Source organism: Macrobrachium rosenbergii, chromosome 5 (assembly GCF_040412425.1).
Source record: "Macrobrachium rosenbergii isolate ZJJX-2024 chromosome 5, ASM4041242v1, whole genome shotgun sequence".
Classification (NCBI taxonomy): Eukaryota; Metazoa; Arthropoda; class Malacostraca; order Decapoda; family Palaemonidae; genus Macrobrachium; species Macrobrachium rosenbergii.
In genome coordinates, this window is record NC_089745.1 from 16,197,127 (window position 1) to 16,220,320 (window position 23,194).

The window sequence follows — 23,194 nt, forward strand, 5'->3', positions numbered from 1 at the left end:
ATACAAACTCCAGTTACCTCTTATAGTAACCATTATTAGTCATACATGGCAGAGAATAATAAAAAAATTATGAATACAGTATTTCTTAGATAGTATAATTGATCAAAAAAATTAATGTAAATGAACAGTTTATGATCATGAACATAGTGCTAAATGCACAGTAGTCAACTTGCTCATGACCATATTGACCCCATTACCTCTTATAATAACCATTATTGGTTCTACATGACAAAGAATAATGAAAACTTATGGATTTTTTCTGTGCAGCATGAAAAATGGTTATAAATCCTGACTAGTTTGTTTTGGCTGTATTTCTAAGTCAGTGACAAAGGACTGATCCATAGTGGTAGAAATTCACAATACTGTATATGTGCTGGGGGAACAGTACTTGCAGGTTTTTGTGTTATAAGATTTTTTATCATGAAAGTTTACATTTTAAGGTAAGTAATAGATATGTGTGGAACAATGATAATCAAAATTTTAAACAGAGTACCTGACCCAAGCACAAATGAGTCTATGGCTCCACCCCCTGATACCTATCAGGTGTGGATGTTTAGTTTCCAGCAGTCAGTTAGTTTCTCTGTACTTTCCACCTAGCATACACAATGTGAATTTCTACCACTGTGTATCAGTCCTTTGTCAATGGCTTAGAAATACAGCTGAAATCAGTCAGGGTTTACAGTCCTTTTCCATTTTTCCTGTGGATATATATATATATATATATATATATATATATATATATATATATATATATATATATATATATATATATATATATATATATATATATATATATATATGTATGTATGGTGCAGTATTTGTATGTGTGTATAAGTAAAACTTCACATATCTGGACTAATTAGGAGAGACCTTGTCCAGATTTGCAGATTGTTGAGATTAACCAAATTTATTTCATATAGGTTAATGTAGGCTAGCTAATTTTAACCAAATTATTTTACTTAGACTAGACTAGGCTAGCTAATAAACATAACAATTGTTATCAAAACAATTAAAGCATTATTGAAGAGTTATATGTGCTGGGAATATTTTAGAAATTATATATACATACCTGGCATTTTTATTTGTTACCTAAGCAGTATCCTTACATATAGCCTAGCCTAATCTAAGTTTGCTGTAGGTAGGTAGCCTATGCTTGACTAAATTTATATTCATCTGCTAGCCTAGGCTAGCTAATAATCATACTTGATGTCACAAAAACATCTATGCAGTACACGTTTGTGCAAATGGCCTCAACAAATTTGAATTTATACATTAGAAATATGATTGTACAACTCCAATACATATTTTAGTAGAAATTATGATTGAGTATCCTAATTACTGATGGAGATTTTTTACAATATTAGGCAAAATGTAGGAATGGGCTGAGATTAGGCAACTGTTCTTACCAAATCTTTGAATTTCAGCCTATCAGTCACACAGTCACTGATGTACTGTAGCCTTTCATTTTGTAACCCCATGAACTTCTGGTGCCTTTCCATTCTTCATCATCTCAGTAACCATCCTTAAGTCTTTCACATTTATCCTCCAAGAGAATTTTCAAACTACACTAAGGCGTTTAACCCACGTCCATCTTTCAGCCCTCTCTGGGGTTTTCCCCATTCAGAGCCCCAAGCCACTGAAGTGGCTGTTCACATGCCCTTGGAATGTAATGCATTTCATAGCTTGTGAGGTCTTTTCCTTCTGACATCATTATGTACTCATTGGCTAAGAGTCATGGCATAATTATATGTCATTATCTAGGCAGAATTTCATTTATCTGATTGGCTAAGAAGTTTTAGCAGGAAAAAGAGGAGTACTTTCAAGGCGAAAGAAAACACCTAGTTTCTTGTGTTGTTTGTGTTGCAGTTGGAAGAATTACCTTATTTTTTTCATAGTTTCACTAGTAACTAAAAAATAATATGCATTAATAAGTGTGAAATGATACAATATGCATTGCAAGGTAAGTTTTCATTATTAGATTTGTGAAGATATACAGAAATCCTTTTATATTTTAGGGGTAAAGGATTTTATATGGGATTTTTTTGCTTAAGCTGGAAGTTAAGGCAGCTTCCTTTGATAGTGATGATGATTATTATAATGAGAATAATCTTTCTATTAGGCTGACGAGTGATGAGGAGGTTTTCTGCTCTGATTTTGATAGCAACAGTGAAGAGGAAAGTACATTAGTGATGATAATGGGAATTTGGAAAGTGAGAGCGAAGATGATAGCATCTTGTCACTGGGTGGTGTATAGGCAAGCCTTGTAGGAGAGAACCTGGGCTCCATACCAGTGCCATTCAGAGCTGTACTTGCCCCAAATACACTTGTGCTGGTGATACTGCTCCACTCATCACTGTAATTTGTTTGTTCCTAATGTTTTTCTAGATGAAACAGTAACAGGAATTAATATGTGGGAATGTTCACTATTTAGCACAGCACCCAAGGTCAGTAGTCCATGGTTTGGTTCAGTATGGCCATATTAATAACATACATGAGTTGAGGCTTTCTCAGGGGTAATTCTTAACATGGGTAGGATAAAATTACCTGAAATTCATAATTATTGGGATATATCATGTCAATAAATGTTCCCTAGTTTTGAGAACATTTTGCAGGTTCAAATTGGTGAAATTCCTGGCACTTTGCAGATACACGAATGAGAAGTTGCCACAAGAATTCAGCTGAGCACAGTATTATAAGGTAAGACTACTTACTAACTATTTTTTGTATGTTTTCAAATGATAATTTTTGAAGAACATTGCCACTGATAAAAGCATGATTGGGTTTATGGGTTGCACACATCATCATCTGCGGTACTGTGAAACTTGTCAGTGGCTGTCATCTTGTGAGGTGAACCACACTGTTGATGTACAGTATTTTAGAAGCAGGAAGACCCATCAAATACTGCAATTTTGAACATTAGCTGCTCTTCCTTAACCTCGGCATCCAACTCCAAAACTACTATGGCTAGTGAGTGTTCCTGTCCCCCAAGACCACTGAACCCCAACACCATATTTCAGTCAGTGCCCAAAGCCTTTTACATCACAAAACCAGGAGTTTAGATCATATCCCATCTTTCCCCAGATGTTACTATTCTCCTACAATCTGTACACTAAAGAGTTCTATTTAATTAAGAGAATCACATTCACCCTTCCCTCCAAGCTAAGAAAGTTGCTCATGAACCAAGTCACCAAGTATAGGAGGAAGTCATATGTGGATCTTCCCCCATGAACAGTGTATCTTTTTTGGGAGCTTGTCTCTGGAGATGTTGATAAAACTTGGAGGGATGTGTGGAGAGTTGGATTATCAAGAATTGACTCATTCTTTCAGAGTCAAGTCCCCCCTTTTGTCTGAACCATTTTGTTTCAAATCTTACATCCACTGCCAGAAGCAACAGGCACTCGATGCAGAGAGGCAAGACAAGAATCCCAAAGCTTTAGTCACCTTTTCATAGTTCTGAAGGCATTTGGGAAGGGAGAAATGGGGAGTTGGTGCCTGGCTGCCTGTTACTGACCCCTCAATAAGCCCCTCTAACTGATTTCCTTCAGGATGAACACTGGAATTGGAGGTCAAAAAGGAAAAGAGATTTTCCAGACTCAGTGGATCTGCAGGATGCTTACTTTCATCTTCCTTTGCACCTAGCCTCAAGGAAGTTACTGCAACTCATATGGGAAGGAAAGGTCCATCTGTTTTATGTTCTCTGCTTAGGCCTGTCAGCCACATTACAAATTTTTACAAGTTTTCAATAATGATGCATCATGTAAGTCACATATCCTGCCTCTCAACCTCACTGATTACACACAGCGCTCACCTAGACAACATGAGATATGAAGTTCTTGCCTGCCTAGAATTGATAATCCATAAGGTGCAAATGTGGTGAAGCTATGGGGTGAGCAGTTGTTTCTCTTTGTTTTTGGGAATGGAGTGTTTAGGATTCATTAAAACCCATACATTTGGATAATGTAAATGGTGGGATTGTAATGAAAAAATCTGCTATGTTTTTAAAAAGTATTTTTTCATGTAAACCCTTCACCCATAATTCATGGTCAGCTAATTTCTTACATGTTTCATTTCTAATTACAGTAAATAAAAAAAATAGTCTTTTAATCAACAGCACTACACATACCTCACCGATCATTGGTTTCCTGACAGAGCCTCACTACTTGTGTAGTGTGACCAGTAGATTGTGAATGATTAGCAAGGTTTAGTAGGTGGAAAATCCAACCATAAGAAATGGGTTTTGTATGAAAAATTTTGTATTTTAAAAATAACAATGGTTTCATGGCAAATCAATTACATACTTACAGTATAGCCCAAATAGCAACTCAGGAGGGAGGATCGAGTAGCTAAAAAATCTTAGAAAACGTTGATTGAAATGAAGGCTCTGCGTAAGGGATCCCAGTATGCTAAAGTAAAATGAAGGCTGTGTCTGTGAAGCCAAAACCATGAGAATTTAAGAAGTTTGCAATCTGTAGGATACTCTTTGAAGGAATGAAGGGGACCAGCTAACAAAAATGGGTAATAGAGTGACTCTTGGTAAATGTTGTATTGAAAAAGAAAGGGGGTTAGGGGAATGATTACCAAAAACTTTCCTGTCTTCAAATGATAAGTTACTTCGTGTCCTAAAGTAAATTTCATACATTCATACCACATATCCTCATTTTAGTGCAGGTTGAAATGAAGAGTCCTGGTTGTTTTTGTGTTGCATACATGATTACAAATTCCTAGCAATGCTAGGTACAGGTGTAGAAGGGCTTTGATTAAGTGGACAGGCATCTATACTTGCACACTTCTACCTCTCATTGTTCTAAAGTAGGCCCTCAAAATAAACATCTTGAGCCAGTGAAAAATTGTACATATTTCTCTTACTGCTTCCTGAGACATCTGCAGCTTCTCTACAAAATATGCAGTGATGGGGATGGCACTACTGTCTGTTAGAAAACATGCACTTCTGAGCCTGAGCCAGAAAACCTTCAAGTAAGATCTACACCCCCAGCGTCCTCTGTAATCTGACGATGAGATTGGTTGCGTTTATGTTCTAACCATCTAGGAAGTCTGGGAGATGTCTCATCAGTATGTAAGTAATGCAACTACGTAGTTACTAGATTGAGTTCTGTTAATATTTAGTATTTCCTGGAACTTGCCACATGGAAGAAAGGCATACATTCCATGCCATCCAGTGCATACATGAGGATTGTTATCTTCTAATCAGTTGGATTTGAAGACGGTGAGGAGTATTTTGGATTTTGTGAGGAAACCCAACAAAAGGTGCCCCCCACACCCCTCAAGATGTTACAGACTCTAGATGTATTGAACATTTTGAGGAAAGGTCTTAGATCTCCTGCTAAGACTGACCACCAGCACATTGCAGGATGTTTGATATATCTATAAGACTGTGGGACTGTACACTGATCAATAGGATTGCAATGCATTTTTAATATTTTAAAATTTCTTTCAAATTTTAATTTATTTACTGCATTTTCCCTTTTGTTATATATTGTGTCAAACACATGGTATTGAAATTGCATTTTTTGCCTAAAATGTTTAAGGTTTGGGCCGATTAGTTTGGGAGGCATAACAATCATTTCAAATCTACCTGTATGTGTTGTAAACTGTATTTCACTTTACTGCAAAACTATATTTCACTTTACTGCAGTTACAATGGGTTCTTTGAGAAGTTGTGAGCTGTTAAATGTATGGATGTACAAGGTTGCTCTTTCAGAACAACTTTGGGAGAAACTGGAATAATACCTTTTTGCAGTTAAAACTTATTTTTAACAAACAATAAATAAAACCCCACCATCTTTTCTTGTCTCAGTCCTCAAAAAGTTTTGTTTTCCATGGTATATTTCCAGACTTCTTTACCATGAGTGAACACCTTGCTTATCCATGCATTGTTTAGCACACTTTTCCTCACTGTCCAAAGTTCAGTACCTCTCAAGTTCTGAATATAAGGGGTCCCATTACCTGAGCAATTACTCATCCCACTGCTGGTGGTATGCAACTCACCTACCTGCAACCATGAAGAACTACCTTTTTGCCAAGTTTCAGCAACCGAACTAGCTAGTGCTGTAGGTTATCCATATATAAGACAGGTTTGTATTCTTGAAGGAGCTAAAATTTAATAATCAGGAGGGGGATCATTCATGTTCATTAAAATCCATTCATCTGTCAGATGATTTCTGGCTACAACACAGACATTGTTATTTTGCCAGGCAAAATAACAATGGAAGGAATTTAAACAAAAATTACAATCGCTATTCTTTGTCTTCATTTACATATTTCTTTTGCCTTCTTTTCATGTCACAGTTCATCACAAGGACATGCAGATTATTATTGTAAAAAATTAGTTTAACCAGGCCACAGAATCATTTCTAGACTCTCATGTGGCTGGCACAAGTGTTTTGCTTTTGTTTTTAAATTTAAATACTGTAAAAGATAAAATTGGGCAAGACAGAGTTCACAAACATTGGATACCTCATATATATGGCGAAGAGTGCCCATGAAATGGGTGGAAAGTAAAATACAGGTAATAGTTAAGTATAGCTTGGGGCTAGATGGAATCTGCAAAAAACCTTTAGTAGTGCCTACTCCCTGCAGTGCTGTTCAGTGCATACTATAGGCATATACAAAACCACTGAGCGAGGAGATACAACAGTACAGTATTTTTTTGTAGTGTGTGCTGTAATAGTGCATTGTCACATTTGCAGCCAATTCAACAGTAGCAATGTCAATTTGTCGAATAAACCTATATTTTTTAAAAAGTATGATTTCTGTATTGTAGAGCTTTAAAGAACAAAATGGATCACTGATCTCAAGTTTAAAATGGTATGACTTCATACCAAACTAATTCCTAACAGGGATCTAGCTAACCACTTTCATTATCAAGACATTTAAGATCTAGGTAATGATATTGGAATGAAGGATATTAATTATACACCTTTCTGTTATAAAATACATATAATTCCAAGAAGAAGGAAAACAAAATATTATAAATGAACCAATCCCTACATCCAAATCAGTGGGACAATCATTTGATAAAATATGTACAATACACTTCTGTTGCTCTTTTTACAGTAAACCTCCTTCAGCATTCCCACATTAATGGAGTCGACCACATACCCACGCATATTCCTTATACTGTACAGTATACTATTAATCTTACGCTTATTTTTTTTTCAGGACAGATGCCAAAATGGGTGCCAATAAACATTGTTTGCATTAGTCCTTTTCAAGTATGGTAATCATTAACTGTATATTTTGCCACAAAACCTGTATTATTCCATTTAATATTGTTCTACTGCAGACTTCTGCAACATAGCATGTCTTATCTCTTTGAAACTCATGATCGATATGTACCTCATTTTTTTTATTTCTTGTAACTAGTAATGTTTTTGACCCTCTAAAGATACAAGATTTTTTGGAGTCAAAGACATGGATGACCTTCTCATCTTCCCTGCAATGTGTATCAAATGCCACATAAATCACTGCAGATCACATTGATCCCATAGGTAAGCCACCGTAGTTGAATGGTCTAATGTGAAGCCTACATCCTTGGCTTATTGTTAGAAGAGGATGACTTTATGCATAAGTCTTTCTCCTCTCACATCAATTTCCTGATATCTTTAGATCTACTACACAGTCTAGTTTAAATATGCTACACATTTACCACCCCCAGGGTAGCATTTGGGGAATCACCACCCCACAAGACACTGAATAATTTATTCACCACTAAGAACCACCAAAGTTTTCTTGTAAGGTTGGAATAGGAAAATTGAGTAGTGGCAGCTCATCCACTGCACAACTGAAGTTGGAGAGGCCTTGTCTGGAAATAAGTTTGGGCACTAATTTCTCTTGTGGAACTTTTTATCAAAATGTTTAATCAAAGTTCTTTGATGCTCAGTATTTAGGGCCAGCTATGGATGCTGGCGGTTAAACTCAACCAGGAGATAGCTGGCCTAAAGGATCTATTCCCAGCCTAGAATTGGAGAAGCCTTGTATGGAAATTGGTATGCACACAAATCTCATAATTCCACATCTAACCATAACCAATTTGCCCCTTTTGTTGAAACAAATTATTACTAATAAATAGTTTCACAAGACCACCGAGTTAACGTTCTGAACTCTCACTGAGTGGCCTGATGGTTCTTCTTAATACACAGTGTATATATGTATCAATCTTATCCATTATGTGGGATAGTCCTTAAAAATTCAATTAGATAAGCTGAAAATGGTGAAGATTCTGACAAAATTTCATTTAAAGGTTTTTTCAACACTACATATATACAGTATTGTGGATTGAAAACTGAGCAGTCATAAAAACTGTTTGATAGTAAGTGTTGTACTGCATTCAGAAATAGAGCATGTGGGTTATTCATCAAGTATCCATAAGTCAAATAAGTATAACTAATTCTAAACAGGGTAATATTACTTCAATGTGAAATTCTTTATGGAATGAACACTGCAGTGCAACATTCAGTTTGATCTGTTAAGAGTCACTTTGCAGTGCAACAGTCAGTTTGATTTGTTAAGTCACTATTCCATAAAGCCTCTTTTAAGCTGTAGACAACCGCTCTTCAGGCTTCTAAAGTTGCCTGTTATTTGGTAAGGAAAGTGACAGGAGGATGAAGACCATTCATTTATATCTCTCCAGTGCACAAGTTTGTTCAACGAAGTTCAAGATGGCATTCACTGAAGAGATGAAGACACTATGCACTTACTCAAGATATTCCATAAAGAACTTGGGTCCACTAAAATACTGAAAATGATTGAAATTATGTTTGAAAACTGATGAATATAGGTTGGGAAATGTGTAAAATAAAGCAATTAGTATAAAAACATAATTTACTAGGTTTTCAAAGTGGAGGATTTCATTTTCTGCAATTTTACAGTTTTCACAAAACACACAAAGCTATTATAAATTAATAGGTTTTGATGAAGCAAACTATTTTCCAAAATCAAACTGTGTTGTTAGAGAATTTAGATCAGTTGAATGAGGATGGATAACAGCATGATCATGTTTTCAAATTGCCAAGACAATTAATTCCAGTTACTTTTCCTTGCTCCTTCTCTACTGACACATTTTATTCGATTTCAGAAAAAGAGATGGACATGGTATGTGAAGCATATTCACAGTTTTATGTTATGCCAAACTCTCTAAAAAAGCAGTTCATTGAAGAAAATGCATTTATGAATTTAAATAAGCATACTGGACTTATGAAATTTCATAGAGAAAACTGACTTATGCAAAACTGATTTTTACATTTATTTTCAATGCTGCAAAAGACTTTTGGCACTGCTTGCATGACAGTTGAACCAAGAAAACTATAGAATGAGGGAAGAAGGGATTTTGACAAGTGTTAAAAGTACCTTTTAGAAGCTACATTATAAGAAGTTTGTCTACAAGGATACAATCTTATTTTACCACACAGGGCATTAATGCATGCTGTATTGGGATATGAAAAAAAACTGAAGCTTCCTTGTTCCTACAAAATACTAGTAATTGTAAGTCACCTACACTAAAAAGTTTAAACTAGTAAGTAAAACAATATAACTGAGCTTTTAATCTCTATGTACATGAAAATGGAGCAGTTGCTGCTGCTAATATCCTATGATATCAAAATCCAGGTACATTGTAAGGTTTCTCTCATAAGAACCATAGCTTTGTAAAAAAAAAAAAATGAGCTTGAATGCATCATGTTCAATATAAATAACAAGTGACCAATGTAAATATACGTGAGAGTGTTGTCTGCTAAAGAATTTTAAAGATGCAGAGTGAAATTACATCAACTTAATTCCAGTTGTGTTGAAGTATTTTTCACTTGAAGTATTTTTCACAATTGGGCTATGTTCCAAATATTCTTAGTGTTCACTATCAATAAAAACTTGGAAAAATTACAACGCAAATGCTACACTATCCAATATACACACTACACTACAGTACTAGATTCAGTACTCAAGAAAACATTGAGATATACAACCTAGTTCCCAAAATTTTTAAAGTGTATTGTATATCACAATATATCACATCCTGAATAATCAAATACAGTACTGTGAACTAAATTACCCAGTATACATACAGCCTGTAAAATTCCAACTATACACACATCATTAAGCCCTCTTCAGGCTCTTTTTGCCCCTTCTTTTTTTATTTGAAGATGAGAGTGAGGAGTCTGAAGAGGTGTCAGACAAACTAGAAGAGTCTGATTCTGAATCAGAATCTGTATCCGTTGATGATGACGAAGAATCTGACGTGGATGAAGAAGATGATGAGGAGGAAGATGATGATGATGATGATGACGATGATGAACTGGAACTACTAGAGGAGTCCGAATCATGAGAATTACTTCGTTTTTCCAACTTCTGCTTTTTCTTTTTCATGGCTACCATTGTTTTTCTGAAAAAAAAAGTAACCCCTTAAAATATCAAACTTTCAAGATGATTTTAATTTTTCCTAGACATTTTCCTAGATATACAAACCAGTCATTACTAGGAGTATTGAAGCTTGGCATCAAATTAGCTAATTGGTGGTAGGTAGGCATGTGGCAGGTTACCAATCTTTCACCTGTTAGAAACCAACATTTCTATTCTGATAACAGGGACTATGCAGGACACTTGAGGTGTATTTTAGATAAAAGACTTATGTTTTGTGTACTTCTTTATATCTAGGAAAATGTTAATTCTCTTATAAGTTTTCTATTTGTTCCTACAAGAATACAAAATATCATCTTTTATACATGAGAATTATTCCTTGGGTGGGAAGATCATCCCATGGAAATGACTGACAATGTTCCTTTCTGGGCTCGACCTGTGTCAGCCAGTGAAATTCCATTTAGCACATTTCTAGGTATAAGAATTGCTACATATACCAGCCTCGGGTTCATGATGTTCGTGCGGTGGCCACCTCAACTGACTGTTTCCATAATATGAATTTTGAAATACACGGGCTGGAAATCACTAACAGTATTTAAACGCCACTGTCTTAAGTCTCTAGAGGCTCTTAAATGTTCCACAGTTACTACAGGAAGTATTGTTCCTCCTGGTTCAGCTCATGATTAATTTATGACTGTGCCTTGTCCTTTGATTTGTTATCCTCGTTTACCTGTGGTATAGTCTCTAGCCTTCCTGCCTCGCCTGCTGCTCCCTAAGCGTCTAGCCTTAGGGCAGCTCTGCTTCACAGCCTGACCCATTCATGTACCGCAGTTACCTTGTAGTTAGTCATATTTTGTTGGCCTTAAGTGTCTTGGTTTGGTTAATTTTAACTGTGTGCCTCTTAGTTTTGAAATTAAAACACAGTGAAGTTTTCTCTAAGTTTTGTTTAGCTCTATTAAGTATTCTTTGAGGCGTACCACCAAGCTCTTGTATGGCTGATTCTCTGTTACTATTTCACTGGCTGACACAGGTCAAGCCCAGAAAAGGGATTTTGACAAAGGAAAAATCTATTTCTGGGGAAGACCTGTGTCACCCAGTGACCCATCCCTGCACTTCTTTCCCACCGGGTGATATACCAAGCTTGGTGGGTGCTAATTTTGGGATGACGTTATGGTATCGTGATGACGCTTAGTGAGTGAGCGGGCATTATAACGGCACATCCAATTTGGGACTTTGAGAATAGAGAGATCTGTTGGGCGAAGGCCTGTGATGGTGGTGTAAGATCACCCCTAGTGTATATCGACATCAATTAGATGATCGCTCCGGGAGTGGTAACCCCGGCATTCTAGATAGCTTTTTCTCTGGTATATGTAGCAATTCTTATACCTAGAAATGTGCTAAATGGAACCATTTCATAGTTCAACAAAGGCTCCACTGGTAACAATTCATATTTTATAACAGATACAGTTTCAACTAATATGAACATACATCTGTACCAATGCACATAATCTACATGAGCTGACACAATAATATATATGTAACACTTACAAATACTCCATCTGCTGTCCCTGCTCTTCTTGTTTTAGTTGCTTATTAAGCATACAAGTCCTAGATTCACGATGAACATATTTTCTTTTGCCTGTGCATTCGTAGGTCCAATGCCCCATCTCTAAACATTTCTGACATCGTACACCCTCTGCTGATGGTTTCCTGATGAAGAAAGTTAACATTGTAGTGGACTTTTATGGTACTGTATTAACATTGTAGTGGACTTTTATGGTATCACTTAGTATTAAGAGCTTTTATGTCATTACTTTTCTATATTATGGTACTGCATTCTAAAAACAGGCCAAACATCAAACAAAATGAATTAGTTAATATATCAGCACCATGCACAAGTCAACACACCACAAAACAATGATAATTTATCACTAATGAATATAATTAAAATTACCATACCCAAAATTGTAAAAACTACCAGAAATTATGGAAATACTAAAAACTAGTTTATATATATATATATATATATATATATATATATATATATATATATATATATATATATATATATATATATATATATATATATATATATATATATATATATAAATATAGATAGAGAGAGAGAGAGAGAGAGAGAGATGTATGTCTGGTTAGGTTGTATTTTCTATGAAATGCTTACTACAGTTAAGGGGTAGCCCAGGCAAGGCTGCATGTTCAAATGTGCTCATGTGCACCTCTACAAGGAGGTGGGGGTTTCCGTAGGTCAAGGTACAACATCTGAGATAATGTTAGGTTGTATTCCCTTTGAATGCCTAGGCTGGTGCAGCTAAGGGGTACCCCACGCCAGACCATGTGTCCACACACAAACTTGCCTCCCCCCCCATCATAGATCAGTGGATGTTTGTGTTTTTGTGTGTTTTTGCAGTTTCACCCACAGGTATATATTCTTTCCTCAGCTTTAAGAATGCAGAAGGGGGGAGGTTAAATGCCCTCAAATTTGTCTATTACTGAAATGTTAGAATACGCCTCATCACATTTTTGCTTTCTCTCCCACCAAATATCCCCATTTTCCCAAAGTAGTCTCTCAATCATGGGATAGGAAGGGGTTCCTTAATCTTTACTGATATGAAAAACCTACGGTTTTGGCATCTTTCCACAAACAGAATAGGTCTAGTAAGCAGTGTCGTAGTAGGCAATTCAGAGGGAATATAACCTAATCACTTATCTTTACCTACCCTATCCTTGGATGCCGTGTCTTAATCTGGTGGGGGGTTTTGCACCCTCAAGACCCCCCACTCTGCATACCACCCCAAATAGCTGTACTGTACATCTTTTATACTTAGCAATTTTTCATTTGAAGTTATGATAAAACTAAGGGTAACTCTGCACGGACTATTACCTTGATTTTTCCTTTGCTGATGAGGGAGTTGGTGTTGTTTATTGTCGGTCAATTATTATTAACCTCATATCTACTCAACATGGTTGGGACCCTTTGGGAGCATGGGGTTTTGGGTGGGTGAAATCGTTGGAAGAAAGACTGGACTGCCATGTTGTTGTTATGGAATGGTTCTGCGCATGTGCAAGTCATTAAGGAGCCATATGTTCAAGAACGGATTGGCTAAGGAAACCTATCATAGAAGGAACTATACTAACCTAACGTACCATAGGTATAACCTATCCTAACCTAGCAAGCCCTGTTACTTACCCAGGGGGCTCTGCCCCTTGGACCCCCCAGTGAAGGAAACTCCACTTTTTACCAAAAGCTCCCCTATAACACTGCACATACGTGATAGCATCTCAGGATGGCCAGCATACAAAAACATAAAGTTCTGATGTTAATTACAGGTTAATTACAGTCAACTGTCAAAGAATACGGGTAAAATGTTAATAAGCAATCAAAAACTATAGGGAAAGTCAATTTCCAAGGTAATACCAGATGCAGAGCAACCCCATAGCTCTACCAGAGTTATTGTTAATGAGCCGTAGGCTCGTCCCTCAGACATACAAACATCCTGGCCTGTTTTCTGACTCACTCCTCCATTTATCAAGAGCAAGGGTGATTTTGCATGAAAACCATTTTTGGATTTTTTCAATGGTGAAATGCCCGCTTGAAATGATAAGGATATAAAAGAACCCTAAAATACCAACCAACGTAAATTACTAAGGGTGTTTACTGGTTACAATTTCTGCCCTCTTAGTTATGGACATCTTACCTTACAAGTCCTTATTTTTCTCTGCTATTAGGCATTTACACAGAAGGTTAAAGTATTGAGAAGAAATTTTTTATTATGATGGTGATTTACCTAAATTATAAATATAAATTTCTCACTAAAGGATTTGGCTGGAAATAAATAAAATAAAAAATAACCACATCCTGGCCAGAGATCTATTGAAAAACTCCTCTTTTTATCTGCCAAGAGTAAAAATTCTGCTGAGTTACGCATGTTATTTAAATGGTGACCGCCCGCTTGGAAGTAGATTAAGGATATATTTCAAAAGGATGCACCCTAACCTAACCTATCCAAGGGCGCCATGCCCTGCCCCATAGGGTAGTGCACAGCAGAACGACGCATGTGCAACTATTCTGCTGTCTTACCCGGCATATTACCATAAAAGGCACAATAAATATTAAAATTAATGCTTACGACCGATTTCCCAATAGTCTTCCATTTCCTACAGGCATCTCGACGTAATTTTTAGGGTCAACCCTGAGCTATACACAGAGATGTTTACAACTTAAAAGTCTACCACACAACATATGTTAAGCAACTGATAGCTGCACTTTTATTATGATGGTTTTCAAGTTACTATTCTATAATTATAGAACAAATTATTCTCACTGTTACAAAGATTTGTAAAAATAAATAAGTGAATAAATAATCTATTATAATATTCAGCCAGAGATCTATTGAAAAAATTTCATCCTTTATCTATTTCCGGTGTTACTAATGTACCAAAACTAGCGAGCGGTGACATCTTTTTTGGGGATCCGGGTTAATTAAATTGGGGGAGTCAAAAGTCATTATTAAGATATGGAAAATTTACATCTGGGACCTTCTATTGAAATAAAAGTAAGGGACAGCACGTATGAAAGTTTCATGAAGCCGCACTGAAAAGGATATAAAATCATTACGAAGTCTTCCAAAAATTAAAGGCGGTTATTTTATATACATTACGAATAAAGTGGAGGCATTTTTCAAGTAGATATGATAAGACTCTTTGTGCGATTTCGTAATTGGTAGTCTTAAAATTTTGGCGACGCAGCACTTACGTTTCTTCTCAGGTTGAAGTCAACCATGCAGAATTAGGCTGTGATAAGTGTCATGTTTCTATTGAACAACGTAAACAAACAACACGTGCCTACCTAACCTACCATAGTTAACTACGTACTAAATTCTTGGGTAATCAATCACTGTCAATCATTTTGTATGTTTAAATCAAATACTGATGTTATTTCTACTATATTCGTTCACAGAGAGTAAGGTTTGTAATAGTTTAGGATACCACATCAGAGTTGATGTTAGGCTAGCATATCCTAGTCCTGTCGGCTCCTAATCTACGACTTATAAGGATGCTTGTCCTCCATTTAACACGCAAAATAGTCCTAGCTAAAACCCCTAGTGAAAAAGTATTTTCAGGTTCTTTTTTAACCCTTTATTTAGCCTTTTATGAAAAACCAAAATATCTAACCATAGCCTAATATCACAACACCATATTGGAGATTTTTTGCGGTGTCCAGGCCTCCTTAATATGCCTAATATGTTCCTGAAATATTTACGGTCTTTAGTTTATGTTTTAACATTAATTTTAATGGTGCTGGTACTAAAGATGTGTCCAAAGGAGTGGTTGTGACAATGAAGTAAATTTATGCCTGTATGCTTTAATGTTTATTGTAATAAACCTTTTTTTATTGCCTTAGCTTAAATTCTAAATGTAGGCCTAACATAGAAAAACTTGGGTGTGTTTCAGTGAGGTATACATATCCTTGTCTTCAGCCTATATGCTAATGGATCATTCTGTGAGTGAAAGCTTAATTTAAAATTTGGGGTAGTTGAGTGTTTAGTGCCGTTCTTCAGCTTATAAGCCAATGGATCATTCTCCCTTTCCACTCGCCTGGGTAACTCACTTCCTGTGGTCACTGTCAGATAAACTTATTGCTATTCTGTTGTACTGGACTGCCTATTGGTGCAGGCCATTACTGCAGAACATTGACAACAGGATTAAGCCTGATGGCAGAATTAACTGTGGCATTGACCAGACTAATTGCCAGACCCCAAAAGATTTAAGTTTGTGTTGTATATTAAATTGCATATGTTCTTATAAGAATAAAAATTAGTATCTCATATATAGTATTCCCAGCACAAGCTGCGTACCAGGAAAATTGGATTGTCTTTTGTGATAGGTGTTGTTGAATGGGTTTTGCCCTGGTCAGAGTCACTCTACAACAGGTTGCAAATTTCTTTGTCTATGAGGAGCTTCAAACAATTATGAACTTGGCTCTTAGTGGAATGACTCTTGTTCTGTTTAATTCAGGTGGCATATGAGCCTCTAGGAGAGTCCTGGGATAGGTGAGGTGCGATGGCAAGCTTCATAGGCTCTCTTGTCAAGTCTAGTGTTCAGAGCATTGTGGTGTCTCTCATTCTCATTCATTCCTGAGCTCACTGTAAAGAAGCAGACCCTATCATTTGCCGACCGTGGTTTGAGAGCCTCTCTGTCCCTTCCCTCTGAGACTTTGTTGATTGTGATCTCGATAAGATACTTTTAAGCTCACTTTAAATCTTGTGGTACCATCCGAATTGCTTCATCCCTCAATCACCTTGTATGGCAAAATCCTTCTTAGCAGCCTTATCTTTCCAATCAAGCTTATTATTCTTTTGAGGAGCCAAGACTAGATTTCTCAGCACTATCCTGAGCTTTCTTGGTATTATTTTCTAATGGACATTTCCAGGAAGAGAAGGAGGGATCTTGTAATCTAGAATCTTTTAGGTCCTCTTTAGGTGCCCTTTCGCAACCACCCATTCACCTGCATTAGTCTGACTTCAGAGTGAGATGTTCCAAAATTTTTGTCTCATTACAGCTACTATGCCAAGTCTCCTTCTTCATAATGTTTGTTTGGGCATGGTTTAGTTTCCTCAGCCCAGGGAGAGATCCTCTGTTTTTATTCCTGCAGAACCTGGTATAGCATGTTTGGAATTTCATGTTATGATGCTACTCCTTGGGTGTGGTGCTTCTTCTTCCTCACCTCAGAACCAGCCAACTCAAAGGTAATATTTCCACCTCCCTATTTGATTCTGTGTCCTTAGAACAGGAATGCCAGTCTTACAGTGAGAAGAAAACCTGGATCCTGCTGTCTCTGACAATTTTCGTTCCTCTTTCTATCTACAACAGATGCTTATCTCCTCCTTTCCATCTAACCTTTCTTAGCCAATGACAGCCCAACCCATGTTTGTGTTGGTTGAATTGGTGAGACAGGCTGATAGGTGTCCTTGCCATAACTTGGTTTGCCATGTAGGACCATACTCTGGTAAGAGCAGGAAACCTGTTTTCCCATTCTTAGAAATATCATCATATCAGAAGTCAGTATGCAGAAATATTTGATCATATCAGTCCTCTTACAAGGGGCCTTTAGGAGGAACTTTATTATACATCCATGATATAGTAATGATATTCCTGCATACTGACCTTGTTTTCCTGATCTCAAGATTGGAAAACAGGATTTCCTTAAGCTTTACTAGAGCCTGGTCCAACATGTCATACCAAGCTCCGGCACAAGTATCTGTCTCAGCCTTTCTCATTGGTTATGCCAGACTGTTGAGGAAGTTACAGGAGGTAGCATTCCCCTGTTCATGCACTTGACTGGGAAGTTGGGATTTCTGGGTGTTTATGGACATTCCTTCAGTCTGCTTATTGTAGATGCAGATTGTATGGATGTGGCAGAGATTTAAAACCTTGTGTTCTAATTTTCTTCAGAACACTACTAGTGAAGTACGGTACTGTGAGACAAAACCTCTCACATTAAGAGTGAGATTCCATATGATGAAGATTCGTATTCTTGTAGGAACAAATTGCAACTTTCGGATTAACTGTATTTTTCCTATTTATACAAACTTGAAGTCTTTTATCATAATTCCATCTTTAACCATCTCTTGCATTAGTCCGTTTGCCGAAGGGAAACGTATAGGATGACAGTTAAGTGAATGGCTGGTACCCTTACTTCCCACCTGCCACTAGTTAATACCTTGTTGCCAAGCTTCAAAGACTAAATCAGCCTGCACAGAAGGTATATCCATATGAAAGACTTCAGGTTTGTATATCTAGAAAAAAAAATACATCAAGTGATTTTTTCAAATATAAACCTATTACTTTATAAAAAAAAAAAAAATGTTTTCCTCTTAATCCCAGTAAGCTACAACTGGTTCAGACTACATTGAGAATGACCAGATTTTACCACCTGCAGCACTTAGGGACCTGGATGCATCCCGGATAGGTGGAAAGGGGAAGTCTTCTGGGACATTGTTAGAGATGGCTGCTAATGCAGATATGTGTAATATAAAGTAAGGGTTTTGTATATGAAAAATTCAGTTTTTTAAAGATTTCTGGTTTTTACTTATCACTCAAGAGCAAAGCCTGTGGGAAGCCATTTGAGAATTAAATGTTAATCTGTGGTTTCATAAAATTATTTAAGTAATAATGATTGATGTACAATATTATAAAATGCATGAAACTTTAGAAGTTTAAATGTTTTTTATTTACAAAGTTACTAATTTTCCATGTTTTTTTCCAGGGTGATGGGCAAGAATAGTTCAAGAAAGCAAAGAATGAAAATGGCCAAAGCTCGCAAGAAAACTGTAAAATCAGACTTAGATTCAATGTCAATATCTGAGCTTTTAACCCATGCACAGGAACAAATAGATAGTTATAAATTTGAAAAGGCCCAGAGGTATTGCCAGGAAGCATTGAAGCGGGATCCTGATAACGTAGTTGCCCTTGAAACCTCAGCAAGCTTGTGTCTTGAAGTTGGCAATTTTGATGGAGCAAAGCACTGTCTGGGCAGAGCCATAACCTTGCAACCAGAGGAAGGCTATTCAAAGTATTTGTCCATGGCACAATTGCTACAAGGCAAAGAATCCCTTCAGTGTTATTTAAAGGGTATTGAGTTAATGCAGTTAAAGCTTAGTAACCTTCAGCCCACAACAGCAAATGAGAACACTGTTAATAGTGTGGGAAAGCTAGATGAGCAAGGCGAAACAGAGATGGAGACTGTGACAACCAGAAAGGAAGAAGAAAGCACTGAAGAAACTGAGGAAGAACAAGAAAATGAACCGCCTTCCTCCTCTTCTAGTCAGGATGAAAACCAGAGCATGAAGTCTGCCCTTGTTCACCAGATGTCATCAGCCTATTGCTCAGTTGCAGAACTATTCATGACAGACCTTTGTGATGAGGAAGATGCAGAGAACCAGTGTCATACTAATATTAGTAAAGCTATAGATGTAGATCCTGGTAATCCTGAAGCCTATCAAAGTATGGTATGTGCTGTCTTTTCACTTGATGACATATCTTATATGTGAATTATCTAATACTGTATTGTGAAATAAATATGTGCATAATTTTCCCTCAAATATTCAGTTGTTCCTACCAAAATACAAACTGTCACCTTTTACAGTATGTAGGAGTATTTCTGGTGTGAGCTTGAAAGTTTTGAAATTTCATAGGTAACAAGGTGTTAATTTGTGGCAAGCCCGTGGGCGATGGGACACTGCCTACTCACCTGTCAGCAATGTGTCACTTTTTTCTTTGGTCATAGTCGAGGCAAGATGTCTCCTTTTTCTGTGTCGTCACTGTTCTTGACTGGGTTGTGAAGCTTGACCTTATATATTTATTGTTTTTGGTTGCCCATTTTATAAGAAAAATTATTTTATTAATTTTGTTTATCTAGCATCAGCCTCTATCATGGAGCACTGTGTTCACTTTGTAATTAAGCATTCATAGGCAGGAAGGCATTGAGTCTTCTCTTCTGGGTTATCCTTTGGGATTTCGTGTGAACAGTCCATTCTGTAGAAAATATGCCAGTCTTTGTTCCCTTCACTGGAACTGATTAGGGGAAGAAGCTATTGGTGGTCATGAAGCACAACTGACTTTTAGCGAGACTTCCAAGGATGTGCAAATGGCTAGTTTTGATTCGTCTTTTAGTGGAGCTGGCCTGGAAAAGGAGCAGACACTTAAAGACAGATGTAAAGTGATGAGTTTTTCACCAGAATAAAATAATATAAGAAAAATTGCATTTTTGGCTTTTCATGTTATGTAAGCATTTATACTGTAACAAACTTTTTGCCACAATGAAAATCAAATAGTTGTTTTATCAGATTTATTAGCAGATAAAAAGAGAATGGGGCAGAGTTATGACATCTTAATGAGGAAAATAATAATACTAATGCTAATACTGATATTAATACTAATAATAACATCTATTTCAGGCCAGTTTTCTTCTTGTCAAGCAAGAAACTGAACAAGCCAAGGAGAACATTCTAAAGTCACTAGAACTGTGGCTGCCTAAGTATAAGGCTGTCGATGAGGGCGTCGCTGCTGCAGGTAGTTTTGATCCTGTGGAAGTATGTCCCTTATCGTACCCAACAAGACTTAACACCGCTAAAATTCTCATTGAAGTTGAAGACCATGATCATGCTGTAGATGTCCTCGAGGGACTTGCAGAAGAGGATGACTCCGTAAGTAGAGATTTTTAGTGAAGTAGATACAGATGCTTCTGCTTGTAATTATCACAATTAAACTGTAAAGTTTTAATGCCTGCCTATCCTAATCAGGAAGGGTTTTGCATGATTGTGATTATTATGGTGACATAATTTACAAGAATGCTTGATGTTACCTGCCTTTGTTCATAACTTGGTGATTTAGTATATTTTCTTTTAGTTCACAAAATATGGAAACTTGTATGTTCATACAGATAGTAGTGTTATACCTGACCCATTACCCAGAGGACTTGGAAATTTTGTTGGTATCAAAGAATTATTGCTTAAAATTGACCCTGTAGTCAAGTGATAACACAGCTTCCCTAGAAGAGACTGTATTGGAACTTTTTACTGACTAATTGGCCTGCACACAAAACATATTACTGCTCTATACTGGCTTTTTTAGTGTGTGTTTTAGTGTTGGAATAATAGATGGAAAATGATAATTTGGTAAATTGCATCAACATAAACCCATTTCTTTATGTTTATGTAATCTGAGGTAGCAGTCATCTCCAGACCTATCTCAGAAGTCCCCTTTTCTATTCTACCTTTGCATCTGGGTTGCTGAGCTCTTGTGGTGATGAAAATTGGTCATTCTCTGCATGCCTGTCGTATGAATAATAAATGTAATTTTGTTCTCCAGAAAATTTTGGATTCATGTGTAAACCATTAATCTCTGATTCTATGGTGAAAGTACTTTCATTTTTCTACTAATTGTGTCTGCTTGTTTATGTATTTGCTGGCCGTAACACCTTCCATAATTGCCCATATATACATGTCAGGAAGGAATAGATCAGTGAAAGATATATAAGAGGTCAAGCAACTAAAATAAGATATATACCATAGTATTAAATTTCTGACTCACATCAAGAACAAACCTTGGTCTCCTGAATGAAAGGCCAGGGTCATACTAATTGAACTACCAAGGTAGGTCAATTGGTATCCCCTTGGCCTGCCATTCGGGAGGCAGAGGTTCATTCACATGCACGGGTGTTCATTATTTCCATTATACTAAAGTACATAGTAAATGTTTAGTAAGTGTATATTATGTAGAAAACAGATAGCCAAATGAAGAATTAAGGAAATAAGGTTAATAATTTTAATAAGGCAAACTGAAGATAACATAAAAAAAATATAATTACGTAACAATAAAAAAGAATCACCATACCTATATTAACTGCCAAAGATGTAGGTAGTTGTGGAATAATCTGCATGATACTATGATTTGTGAACAAGTGGTAAGATGGAGAAAGTGGAATAATGCATCAACTGAAAGATTTATTTTTCAACAACCTCTCCAGAACATGACACAAGCATTATTGCAACAGATAAGTAAACATCAGTACTATATTTTTGTCAGCTGAAACTGAAATACTGTAGGAATAAGAATAAGTATTACAACCTCATAAGTATTCAGCACAACCTTGTGATACAATTATCTGTTGGTCTTCAATATACAGGTTGTTGATACTTGGTACCTAATGGGATGGAGTGCATATTTACGAGGAGAGGAACATCGAGATAATGCGCGATACCTATTGCATAGAGCTATGGAGGTATGCAAATAAATGTATTGTTGTATTGTTCTCTGTATGTATTTGGATGTATGCAGTTAAGTAACTCAGTTTTAAATTTGGTAAAGCCTTATTTGAGCATAAATAACCATATGTGATTTACATTAGATTGCTTTTATAATTTTAATTTTAAGCCATCTATTACATTTATTGTATTGGATGGTTTGGCTTTGACACTGTAAGCTTCTTGAATTTTTTATTAGAAAAAATATAATGCATGGTACATCTGCATTGTAGCAGCATGTATTTGGCTGGAATTCAGTGACACTCAATATATGTGTAACTGCTTGCAGGTTCACAAGGCTAACCCTAGTGATGATGTGCAGCTAGTTGAACACTTAGAGGAATTGTTAGCTGAACTTGGTCCACTGCCAGAAGACCAGACACTAGACGAAGGAGACACTGATGGAGAATTGGAAGAATCAGAGGATGATGAACCTGAGGACATGGATACAAACTAACCTATTGTCTTTTAAATATGTTTTGTTTTACAAGTAAATCAACACATAATAGTTGTTTTTATTATGAGGATCTTATAATAAAGTATAACTTCCATATGTTAAGTTTGTTGGCTTTGTATTTTCATTTGTTGAGTAAAATACAAAAGATTTAATGTCTGTATATTGTCTTGAGTTTAACCAAAAAGCATCATTGATACTAGATAAAGCACTGTAGTTTCTTGTAGAGTCAAATGCATTTTCTTAGATATACAACCTTCATGTACAGTGACAGTTGGTCCTCTTATGAGGATGCAAACCTTTGTCTTTTATAGGGACATACCTTTTGCAAAAGCTGATTAAGTAGTTGAAACTTGATAACAGGGCTATTACTATTATCAGGTAGGTGAGGGGTGGGAAGGTAATACCCACTCATCTGACTGTCAACCCCACATTTCTTTAGGTTGTCATTTGGTCAGTAATTCTCCATTGCTGCTGTGATTATGGAACTTGACTTTGTTATTGAGCTTGTATTGATTGTTCAAGGTGGAATACAAACCTTCATCTT

General features: G+C 36.5%; 2 protein-coding genes across 5 annotated transcripts; one reads left to right on the forward strand and one right to left on the reverse strand.

The window, feature by feature from the left end:
• Nucleotides 1–1,971: 1,971 nt before the first annotated feature.
• On the forward strand, nucleotides 1,972–22,752 carry LOC136838531 (uncharacterized). 4 transcript variants are annotated; one of them, XM_067103627.1, is made up of 5 exons: nucleotides 1,972–2,697; nucleotides 18,656–19,397; nucleotides 20,346–20,594; nucleotides 22,076–22,171; nucleotides 22,483–22,752. In XM_067103627.1, exons 1-5 carry the CDS (start codon nucleotides 2,654–2,656, stop codon nucleotides 22,648–22,650), a joined length of 1,299 nt encoding a protein of 432 aa, XP_066959728.1. In that variant the 5' UTR covers nucleotides 1,972–2,653; the 3' UTR covers nucleotides 22,651–22,752. The 4 variants fall into 4 exon arrangements, with proteins under 4 accessions (XP_066959728.1, XP_066959730.1, XP_066959731.1 ...); XM_067103629.1 differs by lacking the exon at nucleotides 1,972–2,697 and adding an exon at nucleotides 15,114–15,272; XM_067103630.1 differs by lacking the exon at nucleotides 1,972–2,697 and adding an exon at nucleotides 15,206–15,354.
• Nucleotides 6,939–14,664, reverse strand: LOC136838533 (zinc finger CCHC domain-containing protein 10-like). Its single transcript, XM_067103632.1, has 3 exons — nucleotides 14,517–14,664; nucleotides 11,917–12,078; nucleotides 6,939–10,393 (listed from the first exon to the last, which is right to left on the reverse strand). Exons 1-3 carry the CDS (start codon nucleotides 14,552–14,554, stop codon nucleotides 10,108–10,110), a joined length of 486 nt encoding a protein of 161 aa, XP_066959733.1. The 5' UTR covers nucleotides 14,555–14,664; the 3' UTR covers nucleotides 6,939–10,107.
• Nucleotides 22,753–23,194: the final 442 nt, after the last annotated feature.